The 20,780-nt window shown below is 29.9% G+C and overlaps 1 protein-coding gene across 1 annotated transcript; it reads left to right on the top strand.

The window, feature by feature from the left end:
- The first annotated feature begins 5,839 nt into the window (after positions 1–5,839).
- LOC122524886 (DNA primase small subunit) lies at positions 5,840–8,149 on the top strand. The gene is made up of 7 exons (XM_043647374.1): positions 5,840–6,127; positions 6,220–6,370; positions 6,462–6,637; positions 6,737–6,935; positions 7,020–7,230; positions 7,301–7,691; positions 7,777–8,149. Exons 1-7 carry the CDS (start codon positions 6,031–6,033, stop codon positions 7,794–7,796), a joined length of 1,245 nt encoding a protein of 414 aa, XP_043503309.1. The 5' UTR covers positions 5,840–6,030; the 3' UTR covers positions 7,797–8,149.
- The last annotated feature ends 12,631 nt before the right edge of the window (positions 8,150–20,780 follow it).

Genomic DNA, 20,780 nt, shown 5'->3' with positions numbered 1-20,780 from the left:
GTTTTACGCCCGATCACTGATTCTACACAACTAATTCAAAGACTGCTTTGCACACAGTCAATGCAAGTAGAAAAATCTTCATTGATGCACTGGCTCTAATACGCGAACAGTCTGTGCGACTGTTTAAAGATAAAAATACAACTTTACTCGAACAAACTCTAATGCAATTACTGCTTTGGTAGCAGTTAATTTAATATGAAAAATTTCTAATACAATCGCGTAACACGAACGAATTGAAATGAGCGAACGATCGTGCTTCTAATCCGTGATTTTAATTATATTCAATCGATACAACACTCCCGTATATTGCTTCGCGCACGATTGCAATCTGAAACAGAAATAAAAAACAATTCTATTAATATCATTACTATTACTGAAAACAATTAAAATGTTTGTAGAATTATTTAATACAAAAATATACTCACTTTGTATCTTCATCGATGAATGCACGATGGGTCTCCTACCCTTAGGATGACGATGACGATGACAATGCACCAACACTGACTTTACAACTGCATTACATGCAGTTAATTCAATTAACACTAGATTAATGGACTAACAATAAACCAATTTGATTCTCCATTTCAAATTTCTTTGTTACATATGCTACATATATATAAAATTTAAATATTATTTTTTTAAAATATATAATATATTGATTTTTAATACCATAATGAAATATATGTAAATATTAATTCCTCCCCTCTACACATTTCTTCATGCAAACAATTTTTGTAAGTTTTTAAAAAATAGTAAACGAAACAATAATGAAAAAATCTAGTGTTAAACGAATTTCCAAATGAATTTAATTAATAAATTGTAATACTATTCCAACGATAACCTGAAACAAAAATAAAAACAAGATTATATAGACCATTGATATAAAAACATTATTATAAGTATTGAGAAAATGTTTTATATAAAAATTGACTTACGTTTATCCTTCAGTGATGAATGCATGACGGGTCTCCTACCCTTAGGATGACGATGGGTACACATTTAAATCAAATAAAAGAAACTTACGGAGTTTCTTTACCGACAAACGAAATTTTTACACACGGCGAACAACACTGATTCTACTTTCCGACTTTTTTATATTTTATTTTAACGATGCAACACACGAGTACCTCATTGCCTACGCGCTCGATTGCAATGATGTTCTGAAACAGAAAAAGAAAAAGAACAATTAATTTCACCGTTATAATAAAAATCCATTAAAGTTATCATAGAAGTGTTTGATAGAAAAATATACTTACTTTTAGTCTTCATTGATGACTGCAGGATGGGTATCCTACCCTTAGGATGACGATGAATAAAATAAAATTAAATAAAACTCTGAAAAGCTGAAACATACTAAAAATAATATTACAATATTTCCTGCGAATCATTCCTGAAGGCATAGCACACTTTAAAAAGTATTCTATCATAAAGAATTAAAATGATTAAAAGTAAAAGTTAAACAATATTTATGGAATTTATCAAAGTATGCAACTATTTGTTTGATAGTGCTTGCTTTGTATTTTAATATACAAACCCAAGCAATATCAGTTACCTAAATCTCATTACTTGTGTAAAATTGCATATAAAATATAAAATATTATTAATAACTGTTAATAAAAATCTTTAAAGAAGTCTAAAGAAGACAATAACTGTAGTAGTAAACTCAATAAAGAATAACCTAACAAGTATATCAATTATTATGCTGTCCAATGCTATAATAAACTTTTTAAACGATTAATTCAATAATGATGAGATTAGAAATAAAATCAATAAGTAGTTTAATACGTCACGTTCGTTAGATCTTTACTCGATGAAGGACGGAAGGGGAATGAGATACGTTACTGCTTATCCTTGAAAGTGTCTAACGTTCGGTGCTTAGCTGTTTACGTTTTGTTTTCGGTTGTCTTTCTTCTGTTTTCACCTCGAGAAACTCCTACAAATATACATACACATTCATATTTGTCTGTAGGTGAATGTTTTGTTTTCTATTCTCTCTCCCTCTACACTCTCGTTCTCACTCTTTCTATACATTTCTATATGTCACATAGCTTAAAAAAAGAAGAACGCTTACCTCGATGAATATGAAGATAAAAAAGGTTTCCAAACATTGGTAGTATACAGCATGAAATCTTATACTCATTGTCAGTCTAATTGTGTTTACTTTTTTATATTGATATCAGTTGTGGTAAGTTTATGTCTATTCTTTTATAATATAAAGAAGATTAATATAAAAAATATAAGAAAGGGAAAAAAGAGAGAGAGAGACATCTTATACAAATGTCATACATATACATATATAGACCCGTTCAGTTTGCTTGATACTTTACTAATATAATCTTATGATTTTCAGATTTGCAAGTATTTAAAGATTTGGAAAAGCACAGCATCGATTAGGCTTTCTTATTGTTTTGTGTATCAAGTACATACATAAAAGAAGAGTTTACAATATTTTAAAATGAATCCAGGCAATTTTTTTATGGTATTCAAACGAACAAACACCTCCACTTTCTTCTATCATAATAGTAAACTTAAATAATTCACATTTTCCATTAGTATATTGTTTATTAATTGTTTTAATATATTGGTTGTATATTTGTTGAGAGAAATGTACTTTCTTTTTCATTTACATATACATGTACATTACGTATACATTACCAATTATTTCAATGCACTAATGTACTTTTCTTATATTGCAGCAAAACTTTATCCTCGAAGTCCTCAGTGCGCAGGAGCATTAAAATAATTACACAAAATAGATAAAAATACGAAAATCATAACGTTATAATCTTAAAAATTATGTATTAGATGTATGACACCCTTTATACACATGCGTAACGTTCGCAAAGTCATATAAACAACTTTCAATAAAAGTACTTTCATAGAGGACAACGTCTCATTTCAACGGTGGATTTCGAAGGGGACGGTACATAGATCATATATTCCGATCTTTTAGACAATAGACATTCGTATCGATTATTTAACAACTATTTTAATATTCTAATGCAACCTCTTTATGTTTCAGATTGTTTAAACACATATGTACTGGTTTAAACATTATATACTTATTAACATACTTTGAATATAAAATAATTTTAATGTGATATTTTTCTGGATAAAAATTTTATTATCCAAAGTCATCATTGCACAGGGACGTTAAAACAAATGTATATTAGTTTTAACAATTACATAAAAATTGAAGGAATGTTTAAATCAGAACGTTGCCATGTGATAAAGTTTTTAGTGTATATTGTCTTTATTTTACTTGTTATTTTTTTAAATATTAACAAGGAACGTATACACCTAATAGAAAAATAGATTAGATAATAATAATTATTAATTGAATAATTATAATTAACAATAGAATGGATTTTTGATTCATTTAATAAATAAATTATGTATGTTCTTCTGAATTTTTACAAAAATTTTTTTTTTTTCATTCATTTTTCATTCATCATATTTGTAAATTTATTTTGTAACTCTTCTGTAATCTTTATTATGTATCATGAGATTCAAAGGAATTTGCAACGATTTGAAAGATTTATTTCTATTTCGATTCTATCTCGAACGAGATAGATTCGAACAAATTCGCAAATACTTTGATGAATTTGATACTTAATTTTAAGTATTACGAAATTAGCACTTCGCACAATCGCGATTTTCTCTTATAATTAGAAATATTTGATATATAATTCAATGTAAGGAATGAATGAAATAAAAATATTGCAAGGAAATGCCTTACATTTATTGCATTATTTATTTCAATTTCATTTTATTGCTTGACATGAAAAGTGCGACGTGTTATTAGGTCATCGAGGGAAATTATCTGCTTGGACGTTTGATTAATTGTGCTCGTGTAATATTATGCAATGAACTCTAAGTTCATCCATAGTTATACGAGCTTGAATATAATTAACATTAAATATAAATTAATTTTTTCATAATTCCATATTAGAATCATAACGAAATAAAAGTTAATTTGCAAAAAATGATATGAGATATCTTATCTTTCTTGCACGTTGAAAATGTCCAATGCAGTTTTCAGGGATGAAGAAAGAAGAGGCTAATGCCGAAGAGGCCCCCACTTAATTGTGGCCGAAGAGGGCAACTACATAGACTATTGAGTTATTTTCAAAGGTTCAACAGCAAGTTAGAAATTTTCGAAAATAGCTCTTTAGTCATATTTTATATTCTATTGTATTATTTATTTGCTCGTCATTAATTTGTAATTGTAATTGGAAATGATGGACCATTCCATCTCCTTGGCACATCAAATCTGTGTGCCATATCGTCCAAAAGATGCATATGTGCTTAGTTAGAGTCAGAAATATTACAATTTTTGTATTATTAAATTTTAAAGCTTAAATAACGTTCGGTAAATATTATAGTAATTTCTCTTTTCTTGTTTCGTCTTTTAAATTTTTCATAATGTTCGTATTTTATTAAATTTCTAATTTTTCTTTTCTTTATAATGCAATTTAAAAGTCTTTCATAATAATTATTAGATATTATTTTTTTTAGTAACTTAGTATTCTAATTTTTCCTATTTCTTTTATTTTTTTATTTTGTATAAATGTAAAATCACGCGTTTAAATTTAATTTTATTGCAACGGTAATTAGAGATTTGATATAAAGTAAATAAAGGATTCAATTGAAAAGTGCATCTGCGAATTGGACGATTTATATGTCAGGCTATTGTATCACTTGATTGTATGATTAATATAGTTTTCTTCCTGTTACAGGTGATCATCGTTGGATTTATCATCAAACCTTCTGGATTCTTTTTTATTTGAGTGTCTTAAATTGCTTCATTTTAAAATATATGTATAAATGCATTTCTGAAGGCACACACATGTTTATATTAAAAATTAAATATAATTATATAAAATTCTATATTACAATATAACTGTACTATATACTATCAAAGTATATGTCATATACTATTATATACTATCAAAGTATATTATCATATACTATCATATACTATCAAAGAATATTGCATTCTTTTATAGCATTGTACCGTCATCGCATTAAGTATCTACTATCGCCCATTGATGGTCAGGTTAGTAACTAAGATGAATGTGGTTACGCGAAAAGTGGATTTGTGAGATTCTATGTACTTCTGTCTAGCATTAAAAAGTTGTTAAAAAAATGTTATACGCATGCGCAACAACAAATTTAAAGCGCAAGCGCACTTTGAAAAAAGTCTCCCACTCATGACGTTTCCACATTTGTAATTATTAATAACTAATTAAATAATTAATTAATAAAGTTAGAAGTTATGGATTTTAAATAAACATTTTGTTAGCAATTTAGCGCACTTATTCATTTTTTTCTGCTGTGGCCAACTACGTTGCTTTACTAAGAAATAAAAAAAAAATTTTCACATTTTCAATTATCAAAAACTAATTAAATAATTAATTAAAAGAGTTAGCAATTATGGATTTCGAATTAGCAAATAGCTAGCAGTTAAATGCATATATTCATTTTTTTCAATTCTTGAAGTTCAATTTCAACCTTTTTGTGCTGTATATAACGAACTCAGGAGTCGAGTATCATTATGCGCATCTTGCTTTAAATTATATTACCTTGTTCAATGATATTAATTTGTATTGTAATTATTCATTATTTATAAAAAAATCAACATCTGTAAGTTTTTTAATTTTCAAATTACATATTGAATTTAAATGTTAAAAGTTACAATATTTCATATTTATTTCTAGCATAAGTCGATTAATCGCATTTAGTTTCTTAAAGCACTGCTAGAATGCGCTCTCTCTTTTGTCCAAGTAATTAACCAATCAGGAATCTTTATTTACTGAGAATAAAATGTGTTGCGATACTAGCGCGAGCATCTACTAACGTGATTGAATTTGGTATTCTTTTGTAGATTCATATTATAATCCCGCCAAATTTGTGTTAATGTTTTATTATTCTGTGACATATCAGTTTAAATGTGTGTATCTAAAAAAGTTGTAGGCAAAGAGCCCTTAAGTGATTCTTAGCATAAGTTTTATTATATTTGGATTGAAAATGGGAGATATAGAAAATCTCATTGATCTATTACCGATTTATTATGCCAGATTATTTCCTTTCAATGATTATTATGACTGGCTTAGTTATGGAAGTTGTAAGTTTGTTATCTAACATAATTTCTTTTTTTTTTCTAAAAAAAAAACTATTTAACTAATATTACTTTTATTTTATTAATATTAATTTCAGTAAATAATTTTACTAGAAGAGAATTCTCTTTAACTCTTCAGGATGATATTTATATTCGATTTCAATCATTTAAAACTCCCAAAGAATTAGAAGCAGAAATCAAGAGACTTATTCCATTTAAAATTGATATTGGTGCTGTGTACAATGTCCCGTAATAATGATTTTTGTCTTAATAATATTTGTTTTATTATTTAATTAAATAATATATTTTTTTATTATTGCTATAATTGTTTAATTATTAGACCGAAGGAACAAAGGAAACGACCAAAATTTTTTCCCGTAGAAAGAGAACTTGTTTTTGATATCGATATGACAGATTACGATGAAGTAAGAACATGTTGCGAAGGCACAGATATTTGTAACAAGTGTTGGAAGTTTATGGTACTTGCATGTAAAATATTGGATGCCGCATTGAGAGGTATTTATACATACTTTCCAATGTTATATCTATACGTAAATGTTTTTGTTTCTGTTAAAAATAATCTGTTAATGTTAGAATAAATAATTATCGGTTTAGCTGATTTTGGATTCAAGCATATTCTCTGGGTATTTTCTGGTAGGAGAGGTATACATTGCTGGGTTTGTGATTCAGAAGCACGCTTTTTAGGAGATATTCAACGCTCTAGCATTGCGGAATATTTACAAATTATTGGGGGTGGAGAATATATGAAAAAGAAAGTCAATTTAACCCTTGATAATATACATAAATCTATTAGGTAAAACATTGCGTATCCTTATAACGATGAAAAATATATTCTTCTTGGTTTACATAATATATGATTTTTTATATATTTACTCAGACGTGCACTGGATATAATTGAAGCAGAATTTATTCCTATGTGCATCGAAGAGCAAGATATATTAGGAACCAATGAAAGAATTGAAAAGTTTTTAGCAATACTACCGGAAGAAGAAGACCAGATAGAACTAAAGAATTTATTTGACCAATGTTCGTCCAGTGCAGCACGATGGAAATTGTTTTGTGAATTTGTCAAAGACAGAAGAACTAAGGTACAAATAAATGTGAACTTAAAAGAAATTAATGTTTCAAATTTAATCTTAATTACAATAAATAATTTAGAGAGGTTCAAAATGGTATCTATATCGTCATCTTAGAGAAGAAGTAATGTTGCAATATGCCTATCCACGATTAGATATAAATGTTACAAAAGGAATGAATCATCTTTTAAAATCACCTTTTTGCATACATCCAAAAACAGGCAAGGTTTGTGTTCCATTTACAGTAAAGACCATAGAAAAATTTCAACCAGATAAAGTTCCAACAATAATGACATTGATAAACGAAATTAATGAATTCGATGCAAAGGAGAAGACAGAAGAAATTAATAATTTAGATACAACAAAGATAAAAGATTACAAAAAGACCAGTTTAAAAAAATCACTTCACATATTTCACGAATTTTTATGGGGGCTTAAGGAAGCACGAAAAGGCTTAAAGGCTAAGGAGAATGGTAAGCCGTTTATTAACTCTCAACTAATAATGATTGTTGATTCTTTAGTTTGAAATAATGAAATATAAATTTATCATTATTTCAGATGAAAAACTGGAATTTTAAAAATTTCAAAATTATTTCTGTATATAATACTTTATATTTTACAAATAAAATAGATTGTATTATGTACATAACGATTATACGTGTACCAATGCAAACTGTTATTTTAATATATTTCTCAATAATTAAATTCATTTTCAGAAACATTTATATGTAAAAACATTAAGAATCCAGTCTAATAAAACCAATATTGTAGTTGTAAAATTTATTAAACGTATTTGTATAACAAGCTCCATGTTAGAATCTTTGTTAGGAAAAATTTTTATTTAACAAGTAAATATATTTGGCGTATAGGAGTCACTCAAGACTCGGTGACGTATTAACGAAGAATAAAAAGAATTTGCTTGTAAAGGAAATCTTTCGACGGATTTATTACTCGAGGTGTTTACCTTTAGATAGAATACTCAATAGCGTAATTTACTTTGCAAACTATTATTAATAACATGTGAAGTTTTGTATTAAAAATAATCGATACCATAAATCGTATCTTAAACATTGGCATTAATTATAATCATTAGTTTAATCTATTATCGTGAATAATAAAAGTAATCGAATAATGCAAGTAAAAACAATCTTTTTAACTTCAAATCTAAATTTTGAATTGATTACGCCAATGTACGACCGGCGAGCTAAAGACCCTTTAAAAGGAGATAGATTGGCTAAGATTAAATAGCGGTAATGAAGTACATCACCATCGTCTTTTAAGCCTTTCTAACCATATTTAACTATTTATTCATTCCAATTGCCACCAAGTTTCCCTTGTCTTTCCATCCTGTTCATCGATAATTGTTTTTCGTTTAATATGCTATTTATTTCTTAAGAAATAAAATAAGTAACTACCAAGGAAAAAAGTTTCGAGATCAGTAGACCAAAACATTGATATTTAACTTGTATTATCGATGGAAGCTCACGGTAGGGTTTTGTAAATTAAGTGAAATTTCTAATTATCGCGTCAGGATTAATCACATCCGGTGTATTTAATGATGGACAGTCTCGTCGTCTTATTTTTAAAATTTATCACTGACCGAAAGAAAAAGAGATAATAAAATATAATAGATTCAAATCACTGTTAATTTATTAGTATATTTCTATTTAATTAATTTAATGAGAGTATCTTTAGTAAACAATTTGTTTGCCTGGAGAGTCAAATTATTTTAATTAGTAAATAATTTTTAATAAATTTTTAATAAAGAAGAACGTGACACTAAATTTCAAAAGTTGATCGAAACAAATTCAATACTTCATCTTTGAATCGAATTCATTTCCTTTTCTTTTTTGTTTTTTTTTTCTTTTTCTTTCTGTCATTCCTCGTGGCGAATCCTAAAGCACAGTTATACGGATCTGCATATTTTTATTCCGTTTCTTTTCGCTAATGTTCTTATAAGACGAACAAAATCACTTTTTATTAATTTTCGTGCAAATCGACTTCTTCTCGTAGCAAGGAAGTTTATTACAATATGTATCCTCTCGTCTTCTTCTTAATTTTTTTTTCTTTTAAATCATAACGTTGTAAAACATCAACTTATAATTCGTGCCGCTTAAAAAACTCTCGAAACTCGATTACTATTTATTTTGAAAATATTAACGGGTAACCAAAATTATAATGAAGTATTCCGTTTTAATAAGATTAACTACTTTCTAAAAATATATCCTTATACTTTTATAGATAATATTACACGGTACGATTAATTAGAAGCTACAAATACTTTAAAATCTATTTTACGTATTTAACTGAACTTTTGTTATTTATATAAATTTAAATGGATAAAATAAAATTAATTAACAAGAGTAAGGATATTGATAAACTCCTAAATTTTTTACTTATATTTTTCTTAAATTTCTTTTTACTTACGAAGAAGAAAGAATTTTAAAATAAAGGAATTTAAATCGTGTAAGTTTTTTAGCAAACCAAAACCTAATGTAATTCATCAGGCGATTATAATGCGATACGTATTTAACGAAGCAATTCGATTTCTTGTTTTTCTTTTTCGATTTCCGATTAAAACTCTTTTTTTTCCATCGCATCACATTATTCCAATCTCGTTCGAGTTTCGATTACCGTTTTGTCTGCTTTTGTATCGACACGACGATGAATTTTCACTCGTTAATGATGTTAGATATTTAAACTCAAACTTCAAAATTAAGCCCCATAATCCGACAAATCAAAAAAATGTAATAAAGTCCATTAATTATTTAGAACAATGATATCATCAAATACGCGATTTGCAAGAACTTACGATGCAAAATAAAAAAAGCCTCGTTTTTGCTCGTTAACATTTTTTTTGTTTGATCTTTCATTTTTGTTTGCGGCCTGCAGACTTTCTTCAACTACATTTCGTGGCCCATGCTCAGATATTAATGAATATTCTCTTTAAAAATTTCTGTTATTTTAATCATGCTATCTATCACTTTCTACGTGAGTAACGTAATGGATTAAAGAGAGAATTTTAACAAAAAAAATTAATAGAATATGTTATTGTTAGTCATAAAATTAAAATTTTTTTTGCCTACATTTTATTTTGACTATGTTACGTTCTTACATACAATGAAATTTATGTCATTATAATGAATATTTAAAAAAAAATAACATCTTCTATTTTTATATTACTACTCTATGAATACTTTTAATTATCAGTAGGTTGATTGGTTAATATGATTTTTTAAAACATATATAATACTTTCATTCATGGAATAAATTATTTTGGTTGGAAGCAAAAGCAGAACGATCATCGATCTTGTATTACCAATTTTTCGGTCGTCATAACGGTCGGGTTTTGTTCGACATTCGGCATTTGTGGACAAGCGAAGAATTTGGCGAAGAGTAAAATTCGGCGCATTTTCTCGAAGAAAGCGGTTACCTGTTTTTTGTCGACTCGTATCCAATACATTCGTTATTTAGTGGGTGGATCACTATAGAAAGGAAGCCGAACGATCTTATACATGTGTAACTCTTTTTGCGAGTATGCCACGCGAGAGAAGTCTTGTCGGCACGTTCCAACTTCGCTCCGGATTCTTCAATCCCAAAAAAAAAAGAAATTGCGGTTGCATGCTAATAATAATAATAATTATATACGTCGGACATTTCACGACGTTCATTATTCGATCGATTGCTAACGGCTCTTTTTTCCTAGAATACGAACAATAATAAACTTTTTGTTTAGACTCTAAATTACAATAAATAACAACTATAATTACATAACAGTTTGAACTTTTATAAATAACCTCCTACTTAATACTTTTTATTTCACAAATACGAAAAGTGTAGACTTTTAAAGCTAAATTGAAAACTATAATAATTGATACTTTTTATTTTTTCATATGGTATACTAAACATCATTGAATTAGAATCTTGAGAATACATATACTGTTCGTCTAGAGTACCCTTGTACGTCTTTTCAAAGATCAAGATAATTCTAGCTCGATTTAACAAAGTTACTTCTTGGAAAGAGCGTGCAATATGGTAGCATGTAAATGTACAATTTCTTAGCTTCCCAACAAGTTATCACGATAACGATCTTGGGAGTAACTAATTTATCGTGGCAAAGAAAAGAAGATAAACGAAATCGGAAATTCTTGTTATCCTTGATGATAATAGTCCCATTAGTTTCACATTTTGTGAGTTACAAATGCATATGATTTTATGCTAGAATATTTAGCACGAGAGATCGTATCGATTTCAGAGATAAGATCGGTATTCACGGTTCATTGATTATTTATTTGATATTTAATAATTCATTAGAAAAAGCACAATGTTCATGTGATAATCGCGAGAAAGACGTATCTCTTTTTTAATGAGTGCTTAATTGTCCGATAATGGGGCAATGAGAAAAATGTAGAAAGAAATAAATTAAAATAACAATAACGATGATAACGAGCGAGAATGATCACTCTTACAATTAAACATTAAACCCGATTGCTTATAGTGCAAGGTTGTAACTTTCCGGAGGCGCCATGGTAAAATTCACGTAAAGAAATTAATTCATCGTTGCTAAGCACTCTGAGAACTTGTTCGCCAATGTGATAACGAGATGAAAATATTTCTTGGGAAACGATGAAAACTTTAACATTTTTTTCTTCGAAATTATCTCGATAACGATACTCTTAAAAGTTAATGAGAGTCTTGCGAATCGACCATTTGCATAATTAATTTAAAATGATTCACCTAAAATCACGATTGCAGCTAACTATATGTTTAATTTCTTTTTTCTTTCCTTCTTCTTTTTTTTTTTTTTTAAATTAACAAATTAGAATGTCCAATAAAAAGAACGAAAATTCTATGTAATTGAATCATTGAAGAATTCGGGGTAAATTAATCTTATTTGATATGAATGAATTAGGATCTTACTCGTACAAGATAATCATGTAAATAAACGAGTAAAAAAGCAGTCGATTTCTGTAACGGAGCCGCACAAGACGTTTAAGATTTAATTATCGTGGTAATAGCGAAAGAAGAAAGGACCACGAAGAAACTTTCCAGGATTTCGCATCGTGGAGACCCTTTATTAGGTAATCGAGTAATCCGCAGGTAATGACACATCCCCAGACCGGTCTCCCGGTCTGTATTACAACTTCAAGGCTGCCAATTCAAGAAAGGATGCCATTAATTTTCCACGGTGCACCTGGATTCTAATGGATCAACGATTGAATCACTCTTGCTTAGTCATCGCGTTAGCTTGCAATGAAATCCCTTTCTCTGTTAGCGTGATTAGAATCCACAAATAATCCGCGAGATCGATGTCCGACATACTTATTTAAATTCCAATAAATTGGATGAATTAACATCAAGAACAAATCACTTTCTTTAAGATTTTATAACTAATAATATCTAAAATGTAACATTTTATTTATCATTGATGATATGAACTGATATAAAAAATCAAACAATAAGCTGAACACGAATCCGTTGTAAGTCGATTGAATATCATACTTTCCCGGTTCCCTTTGTCTTCTATTTTTTTTGTTCTTTTCAAAACGTAAACTCTCTCATTTTGTAGAAATTCTTGCTAGAGTATAATCTTAGGAGATCAAACGTTTAACATTTCGGTCACTTATTCGAAAGAAAATTAAATTCTCTATCGATCGATTTCAAAGCAATGTTTGCATGGATTTAACACGCTGAGTATCATTATTTCCCGTTAAGTATCGAAAGCAAACAACCGAGAAGTCGTTACTTTCTCCGAGTACTCGTCAATTTCATGGGCACGCGCTCGGCAGGTCAGCCAAGCGTGCGCGAATGCTCGTGAAAGGATTAGAAAAAGATCGTGTAAAAGCCGTTTGATGATCTCGTACGTGATAATTGTTAGTCGGACGAAAAGCGGAAAGTGAAAGTATCTAAACAACGAAAGATCGATAGAAACAGATTTGATGTTCTCGTTAGGCTCGTAATATCGTCTATTAAAAGGTAGAATGAGCAGCAAAAAAAGGATGCAACGAGTACGTGACTTGGAAACGACTTTTAACAGCTTGTTAGTTAGTTCGATCTAGAATGTTAATGAAAAAAACAAAATTCTTCTTTTTCTATTTTCTTTCTGTCTTTCTCTTTCCGTCAACTTGTTGTCTCCTTGTTCAAAGAAAAAATCTTACCTATTGTATACTATTTGATACACTCCCTTCAATCTTTCATCGTTTTTTTTCTTTTATTTTTCTTCCTTCATTGTTTTCAAGCAAGTGCATTCACTGGCATCACAGAATCAAACTGTGATGATTCTGCATAATTTTCCTTTTCCTGTAGAATCCCGGATAGCCTTCATTTCCGCTATATAAAAATGGAATTCGAGTGACCTACTATCTTGTACGATATTGCGTATAACCTGTTAAAGGAAACGTATCGAATGGCTGAAAAAGGAGAAAAAATTAATTGCTTCCGTCGATAATAGTTGAACCAGGACGATGAACGTTCTCGGTGATAGCTGCTATTAATGATGAGCCGGTACTCGTTTAATTATACGAAAATCTTATTAGATCAATTTGTTCGATATAAATTCTAGCCTTTCTAGTCTTTCTATAATCTCATTATTTCTTAACGTACCTACTTTGAAGATTTTTTTTTTCTTTTTTTTTTTTTTATATCATTGACCAAGAAAATCAAGAGTTCTATTCAGAAAGGATATTAAAACCAGGATATGGTCCAGAACTATGTTCATAAGGTTCATCAAATTATTTTGAGATAATTCGTATTAGGAACGTATTAAAAATAAAAATAAAAAATAATTAAAATAACTATAGTGTATGATGAAATTTTCTATTGAAAATGAAAACTCAGTTATCTCGAGCGAATGTGATTATTAATAAATGCAGGAAAGCTTTACAGTTAAGCGTACTTGGAGTACGTCTTCCTCGTCTCGGCTTCCCAGAGAGTAACTCGTTGATTAAAGAGAGATTAAAAGCACGAGGCAGACGTGACGCGTGTTTGAAATGCTTTCGATTTTATCTGATCGGAGGTAACAGCGACTTTATTCTATATAGAAAAGGAAACGTTGCCGTGGAAGATGCGGATAGAAGAGAGAGAACTACTTTAAGAGTTCTTTTTTTGCTGGTGTAATAAAAAGAGAAAGAGACAATAGTTTCATTTTATGAGAATCTACACACAAATTGACGGTACTTTCTCCTTAATCAAATTAACGAGACGATTTTTAAGAACAAATTTAATCATAAATGGACAATTTTTAAATTCTTTTCTTAAAAATTATGAATACATATAGTATATTATTTGTCATTAGTTATTTTAAGGAAATTCTTTTCTATTAAGAGAAAATTGGTCATTGTTTCGGTACAAACAAAATTTGATTTTTTTTTTCATTTTTTCCAAAATTAAAAAAGGCTTTTATGAAAATCCTGAAGAAAATTCGATAACAGTCCTGCTAATTCCCGTTAAGTTGGATGTACGGATTATTATGTTAATGGAACTCTATGTAATTGTATGACTTTAATACCGTTCTCACACAAAAATTCCATTTTAACAAATAAAAGCCTTGCACACGCGAACAGACACGCGTAAGACGATATGTTTGCAGATAGACGGTAGTTGTGTTCATTTATAACTTCCTTCCTGAGAAATTATGTTTAGTACCGTGTAAACAGGATTAACATGTCTACGAAGAAAATGAGTGTCTAGGATAGAGCAATAAAAACAAATTAATTGAAGATTTGTAGTATCTGTTGAAGGTTAAACTTGAAAATATATATATATATATATATATGTGTGTGTGTGTGTATAGAAAAATAACTATTATTAAAATCAGAAAAAATCGATGATCACAAATGAATCGTTTTGATAAAACAGAAAGATACAAAAGTAAACTTCAATACGAAAAAAAAGAAAAAAAAATTAAATATAATAAGGAAGAGATAAAAATAGAAAAGGAAGACGAAACGCGTGTACAAGTCAATGAAATAAATTTCCATCGAAGAGTTACAAGAGAATATCTAACAATCGCGATACGGTATTCTCTATATATTTGAATCACAAAATCTTGTCCCGTTTCGGGCGCCATAGTATTGCGACTTGCAGAGTTCGCACGTCACCTGACGATGAACGCACGTCTATATTACAATTGCATAGACATTTCCTATTCTCAAACAACCGCAATTTTTAGTCAAAGCTATATTTAAATCAATTTAAAATCAATTTATTTCTTAATACGTTTAATATATTTAAAAAAAAAAAAAGTTAAAAAAAAGCATCGATTCAAATAACGCTTAAGAATAATCTTTGAATAATAAATAAGAAATATATATATTTTATTATAAAAAATCCTATTTTATAGAAAACATTATGAAAAATATATTAACAGTATAATAAAATAACGAAAATGAGGGAAATAGGATAGCTGTCGTATCCTTTAATTTTCTTTACCATCATAGGCGGTAGCTTAGAAGCTTGCGTGACGTAATGATAATGCATTCCCACCTTCACGCTCACCGTGACACGTACTGAGAAGGCAACGGGGCGGCACACGGCCGCTAGCTAGTTGCTAGATCGCTAGTACCAATAGAACTAAGGAGAAGGACGAAGAGGAGATGACGAAACGTGATTAACAAACGCGATCAGTATAGCTAGATGTCTGAGATAATTCGAGAAGGGTAACCGGCTTCGATCAATATTTATAACGTGCGTCTTCTCCCTCTGCCATCTCTTATCCCTTCCCTCTTTCTCTCTTTCTCTCTCTCTCTCTCTCTCTTTCACTCACTCACTCTCTCTCTATTTCTTTTCAACTATTCTCTAGCATATCTGTTCCTTGCACGTCTGAAACCTTTCCACCTCTCGTCTTCTTTGCTTTTATGCACGCGTATACGCGTGCCAAAGTACTCCAATGCCATACACGCATTTTCTGTTCCCGCGAGAAATGCCAACAACGGTCCGTCGAGACGTTTTGTTTTATATTATTTACGCGTGGGTGTACGTTTAGTATTTTGCATATTTTCTTTGCATACGACGATTTAATGTCGCGAACTGAGCTAGCTACCGAACCCAGCCCAGTGGGAGTGGGGGGATTTAAATTCGAATTTTTGGATTGTACATTTTGTTTTTTTTTTTTTGGTAAATATTAATAATGATAATAAAAAATGTAAATATTAATAAATATAAATAATAAAAGTTAATAGTTGAATTGAAAATGGTGATATTATTTTAATAACAATGGAAATACATAACTCGTTTATCGGATTAACTTGATGCTATATTTATAATTGATTTTCAATATGATTATTTGTGAAAGCATGTAAAATTATTAAATGTAGATCTCTTGGAATGTAATATTCAAAATAATATTACATTTTGACGTTTTTACGAGACAACAAAACGATATAAATACATATATACTTACTCTCCAACAGCAATTAACTTTCTGGAAGAGAAATTACGAGCAGAAGAAGAGATTGATAGAAACGTTCTCGGTATTTCAATGTTACCCAGTAGCTAATTACTGAACTTGATCGCAGATTAAATCATAGTTTCGCACTTAATATTTATAGAAGTGCAGTTTTAGCGAACCGGTTTGTCTTTCTTTTTTTTCTTCTTTTTTTTATATAAAAGGATCGACGCGTTGAGAAAGAAAAAATTCATTAAACAGAATCTTAATCTGACAGACACCATCGGGTTGAATCTTTCACCGTTGAGGGGGATGTTTGAGACGTTTGAGAAACTCCGTAGAAAATTAAGGGATCCCGTTCACACGTTAATTTGGATTCGTAATTGTTCGACCGAGCCGGAAGTACGAGGTATTTCACAGTATGTTGCGACGTATTCTTCTCACAGCTCGCATCTCACTGCTTTGGATGGCAACTAACACCAGGAAAATTCTTTCATCGTAATTTTTATCTTACTCTTATCATTTCATTCGGTTTGCCTCGTTTCACATTAAGAAAGAAAAGATACTTATAAAATAGTATCATTATACTTGTTGGCAGAAAATAATCTTGTTGTATAAAATCAACTACTGTTACAATTTTTATCCTAGAATCCTTTTATATTTATCCCTTACCAAGATTGAAATTCCCAACACACGTTTAAGAATTTCATTAATATTTATTTTCTCAAGGCTACTGCATATCATAATCATTGTTTAAAAATGAAAATCAAATTGATTTATAAAAGAAATATCATATCTAAATGAAAAGAATATGATAAAAGTAAATCAGAGAAATATACATTTAATAAACATTATACGCGTATGATCGTAATTTTTTCGATTTTTATAAAAAATCTTCGAAATATCGTCGCATAAACGTCTGCCTTCTTTTCCGTTCTTCATAAAATTTAATTATATATAGCGAGAACTAGAGATATTAACCTACATAAGGCATCTAGCATGTATGTATTGAAGTTAATTGCACAATTACAGAAGACTATTCACAGAATCTCAAATGATACTCGCTTGCGTGAAACGAGATAGCTTAATTGGTTCCACTCCAAATTTTAATGACAAATGAAATTAAATGCATCCTAAAGCCAAGATTTCACAGATACTAATAATAAGAATAATATAAACAGCAATATCTTATGCTTAGAAAGTTTTTAATAGAAATAAAATAACTAAGTATAAACGATTATACTTTCAAAGTTTTTAACGCGTTAGAAGAAAGTATTGTAAATCATTGTAAAATTGAATCAATTGATGTCTTGAAATAGAAATAGAAGAAAAATTCGGTTTGTTGGACGGATACGTAAGAATGAAATTAAAATGAAACGAAATAGGCGTAAAATAAAAAGGGAAATGCAGGTCGTTCGCGAAACGTCGTAAACAAAGATCTCGTATATACGTTATAATTGGATATTTTCGAGGCAATAAATTTAAATCGTGGCAATAAAACCGTCAATTATGATGTTTCACTAATAATTAATGCTTTTCTCATCCTTGGTCATTTACCATAAAGCGCTATTAAAAGATGTTCAGTAAACAGAGTTATCGATGAAGAAAGTACGAAGGGCATATTTCTGCTTAATCATTTATACGTTACCATATGGTAATATCTTTTAAATAAGCTGCAAATTTTATCTCATTTAAAGCTTTACGCGGAAAAACTATTAATTAGTAAATAAAGAATTAAATAAACACGCGCAACAACTTGATTTATATTATTCTCGAAGATCAGAACATTACTTGTAGCCGCTCAACTCTTATCTAAGAAATTTCTGACCATCAAAAAATTGACGAGACTATCATCAAAAAAAAAAAAAAAAGAACGATAGCATATGGTATTAGTGACCAACGTGGAAAGAACTTACATATTTTTATATGATGAAAATAAGAAAAAAAAAAAAATTCATTTATTTATTCGATCACATTGAATTACGCGTTGTTAAGAAAAAATAATCGTATGATAAAAATGAATTATCTTAATTAATTATCGTATTATATTATATTTTCTGAAAGCTGTAAACACCAAGTATAAATCGCGTGTTAGTTTTAAAAGAAGATGTCTTAGGTGAAGTTTGAAAAATGCGTATCAAACGAGAGAAAAGGAATGAGGAACAAAAGAACGTTCGTCATTAAACTAAGATCGCCATTTTGAAAGATTACGAATATGGAGCGGAATGTCGATGTCGTTTACTCATCGGAAGTGTCGTGTGCCGTTCTTTGAGTGGGTATCGAGAAACGGTCTTACATTCCGTTCTGCGGATACTGCACAACGACTAGTCGAAGAAATCGCACAGAATGGAGTTTCGCACGAGAAATATAGAGGACGGCTTTTCCCGCAAAGAGCAACGACGATCGATCTAGATTTTTGCACGATCCAAGATCAACGGAACGATAAAGGTATAGTAGTTGGTGTTTCTCTGAGAAAATCCTCACATTCGCTGTAATGATCTTCAAATGATTAAAACAACTAAGAGAAATATCGAAGAAAAAAGTATCAATTTAAGGATGATATTTAAATTAAATTTTATATATGCTATAGATAACAATAAATTCATTGTAAAAAGTTCAATCTGACAAAAGGGATTAACGAGAGAAAAGGATAAGTAAAGAAATTTGTTAATTACATTTAAATAGAAGATTACAATTTTAATACGAATTACTGAATGAAAATTTGTAACGAATTTAACTCTGATTTTTGAATTTGTACTGAAAGTATAATACATTTATATAAATGAAAAGTAAAAAGAGAGGGAAAGAAGAAAAACATCATATACGCCATATTGTAAGCGAAGTTACGAAAGAAGGTAAAAGAAGGAAAACATACGATCGGGATTTTACTGGCTTGTTGGCTCTAGAAGTGAGCACGTGAGCGTAATAAATAAGTCGTCGGTCTCTATAAAATGCATCGGTAAATGTCTCTTCCATAGTCTATTAGTACCTTAATGAACGAATCTACTGTAGAATTTGAATCGTGTGATGAAACGTAAAAAAACACCTGAATATGTTCATCTATCTCTTTCTCTCTCTCTCTCTCTCTTTCGCTCTAACATCTGACAACTTATCAATATTCAACGCAACGGTTTGCCGGTCGCAATTAGACTCGGCTTTGGACAATGACTGGCCCGTCTTCATTGCGTTATAAAATGATAAATCGAGGCTGATAATGAGGATGCTTATGTGTAGCGGTATTCCACGGAAATAAACTGCACGATCTGAAAACAGATTGCAAGCATGGGTCATATTTCGAAATATCTTTTACTGTACGCGATATGTACGAGTTATCATCCTTCATCTTCGCTAGGAAAACTATCTCTTCTGCTTCCTCTTCTTCGAAGTTCGATCGCCACCCCCGTGAAAGTTTAATAAACCTTACGTATCAACGTTTCTATTTTAATATGATCGTTTTTAAACCAATATTGCTGGAAATATATAACAATATATATTACTTTTATATTTTGTCTACGTAATCAAATATTTCTACATATGAAATTAATAATAATCTTATCTATATTATTATATACCTCATTTAATTATCTTATCGAATATTATTTTTCTATGAAATTTAAATTGAACAATCGATTTCTTGCACAATGTCTAACATTGATGAACGTTAGACTATTGTAATTTATTATAAATACAAACGGAAAGTAAACGATTAGAATATTTTCTAGATTTTTATTGTAATATCAAGAGAACACATAAAATGAATAAATTGAAAATAAACGAAGCCCATCAATCGCTATAAGTACGATAGGGAGAGTTAAGTATTATATATTCGCATGAATATCAAGCTAATCGTCAAGATCTATCTCTTTCACAAGATATACCGATCCTGACGGTATCGGAAGCCGCGAAACCGACGATAAACGTCGTACGTAAACTAAGCCTAAGGAAAGAAGACGCCGACTGTAATCGCAGGAGCGAGCTATTACATGGCCGCTCTGCGTCTAACGCGACGTGACACGCGTTCTTTGCCACCGCAAACGAGATTGCTCTTTCTCTTTCTCTTTCTCTTTCTCTCTGGTATCCTTTTTGTTTTGTTTTCTTTTCTCTAAGGAAGACGAACGATACGATAAAATGTAAGCTGGAAGTGTACGCGTGTACTACTACTTGGTACTTCGTCGAA

This window comes from Polistes fuscatus, unplaced genomic scaffold, assembly GCF_010416935.1.
Source record: "Polistes fuscatus isolate 324 unplaced genomic scaffold, CU_Pfus_HIC Scaffold8, whole genome shotgun sequence".
Taxonomy (NCBI): domain Eukaryota; kingdom Metazoa; phylum Arthropoda; class Insecta; order Hymenoptera; family Vespidae; genus Polistes; species Polistes fuscatus.
Note: the sequence above shows the minus strand (reverse complement) of the source record. Positions and strands in the feature narration are given on the sequence as shown.

Excerpts from the sequence above, each read along its gene's own strand:
- LOC122524886 (XM_043647374.1), top strand. The coding sequence starts at position 6,031 with ATGGGAGATATAGAAAATCTCATTGATCTATTACCGATTTATTATGCC. Across the intron at positions 7,231-7,300 it reads TCAAAGACAGAAGAACTAAG|AGAGGTTCAAAATGGTATCT; the intron begins GTACAAATAAAT and ends TAAATAATTTAG. Across the intron at positions 7,692-7,776 it reads CTTAAAGGCTAAGGAGAATG|ATGAAAAACTGGAATTTTAA; the intron begins GTAAGCCGTTTA and ends TCATTATTTCAG.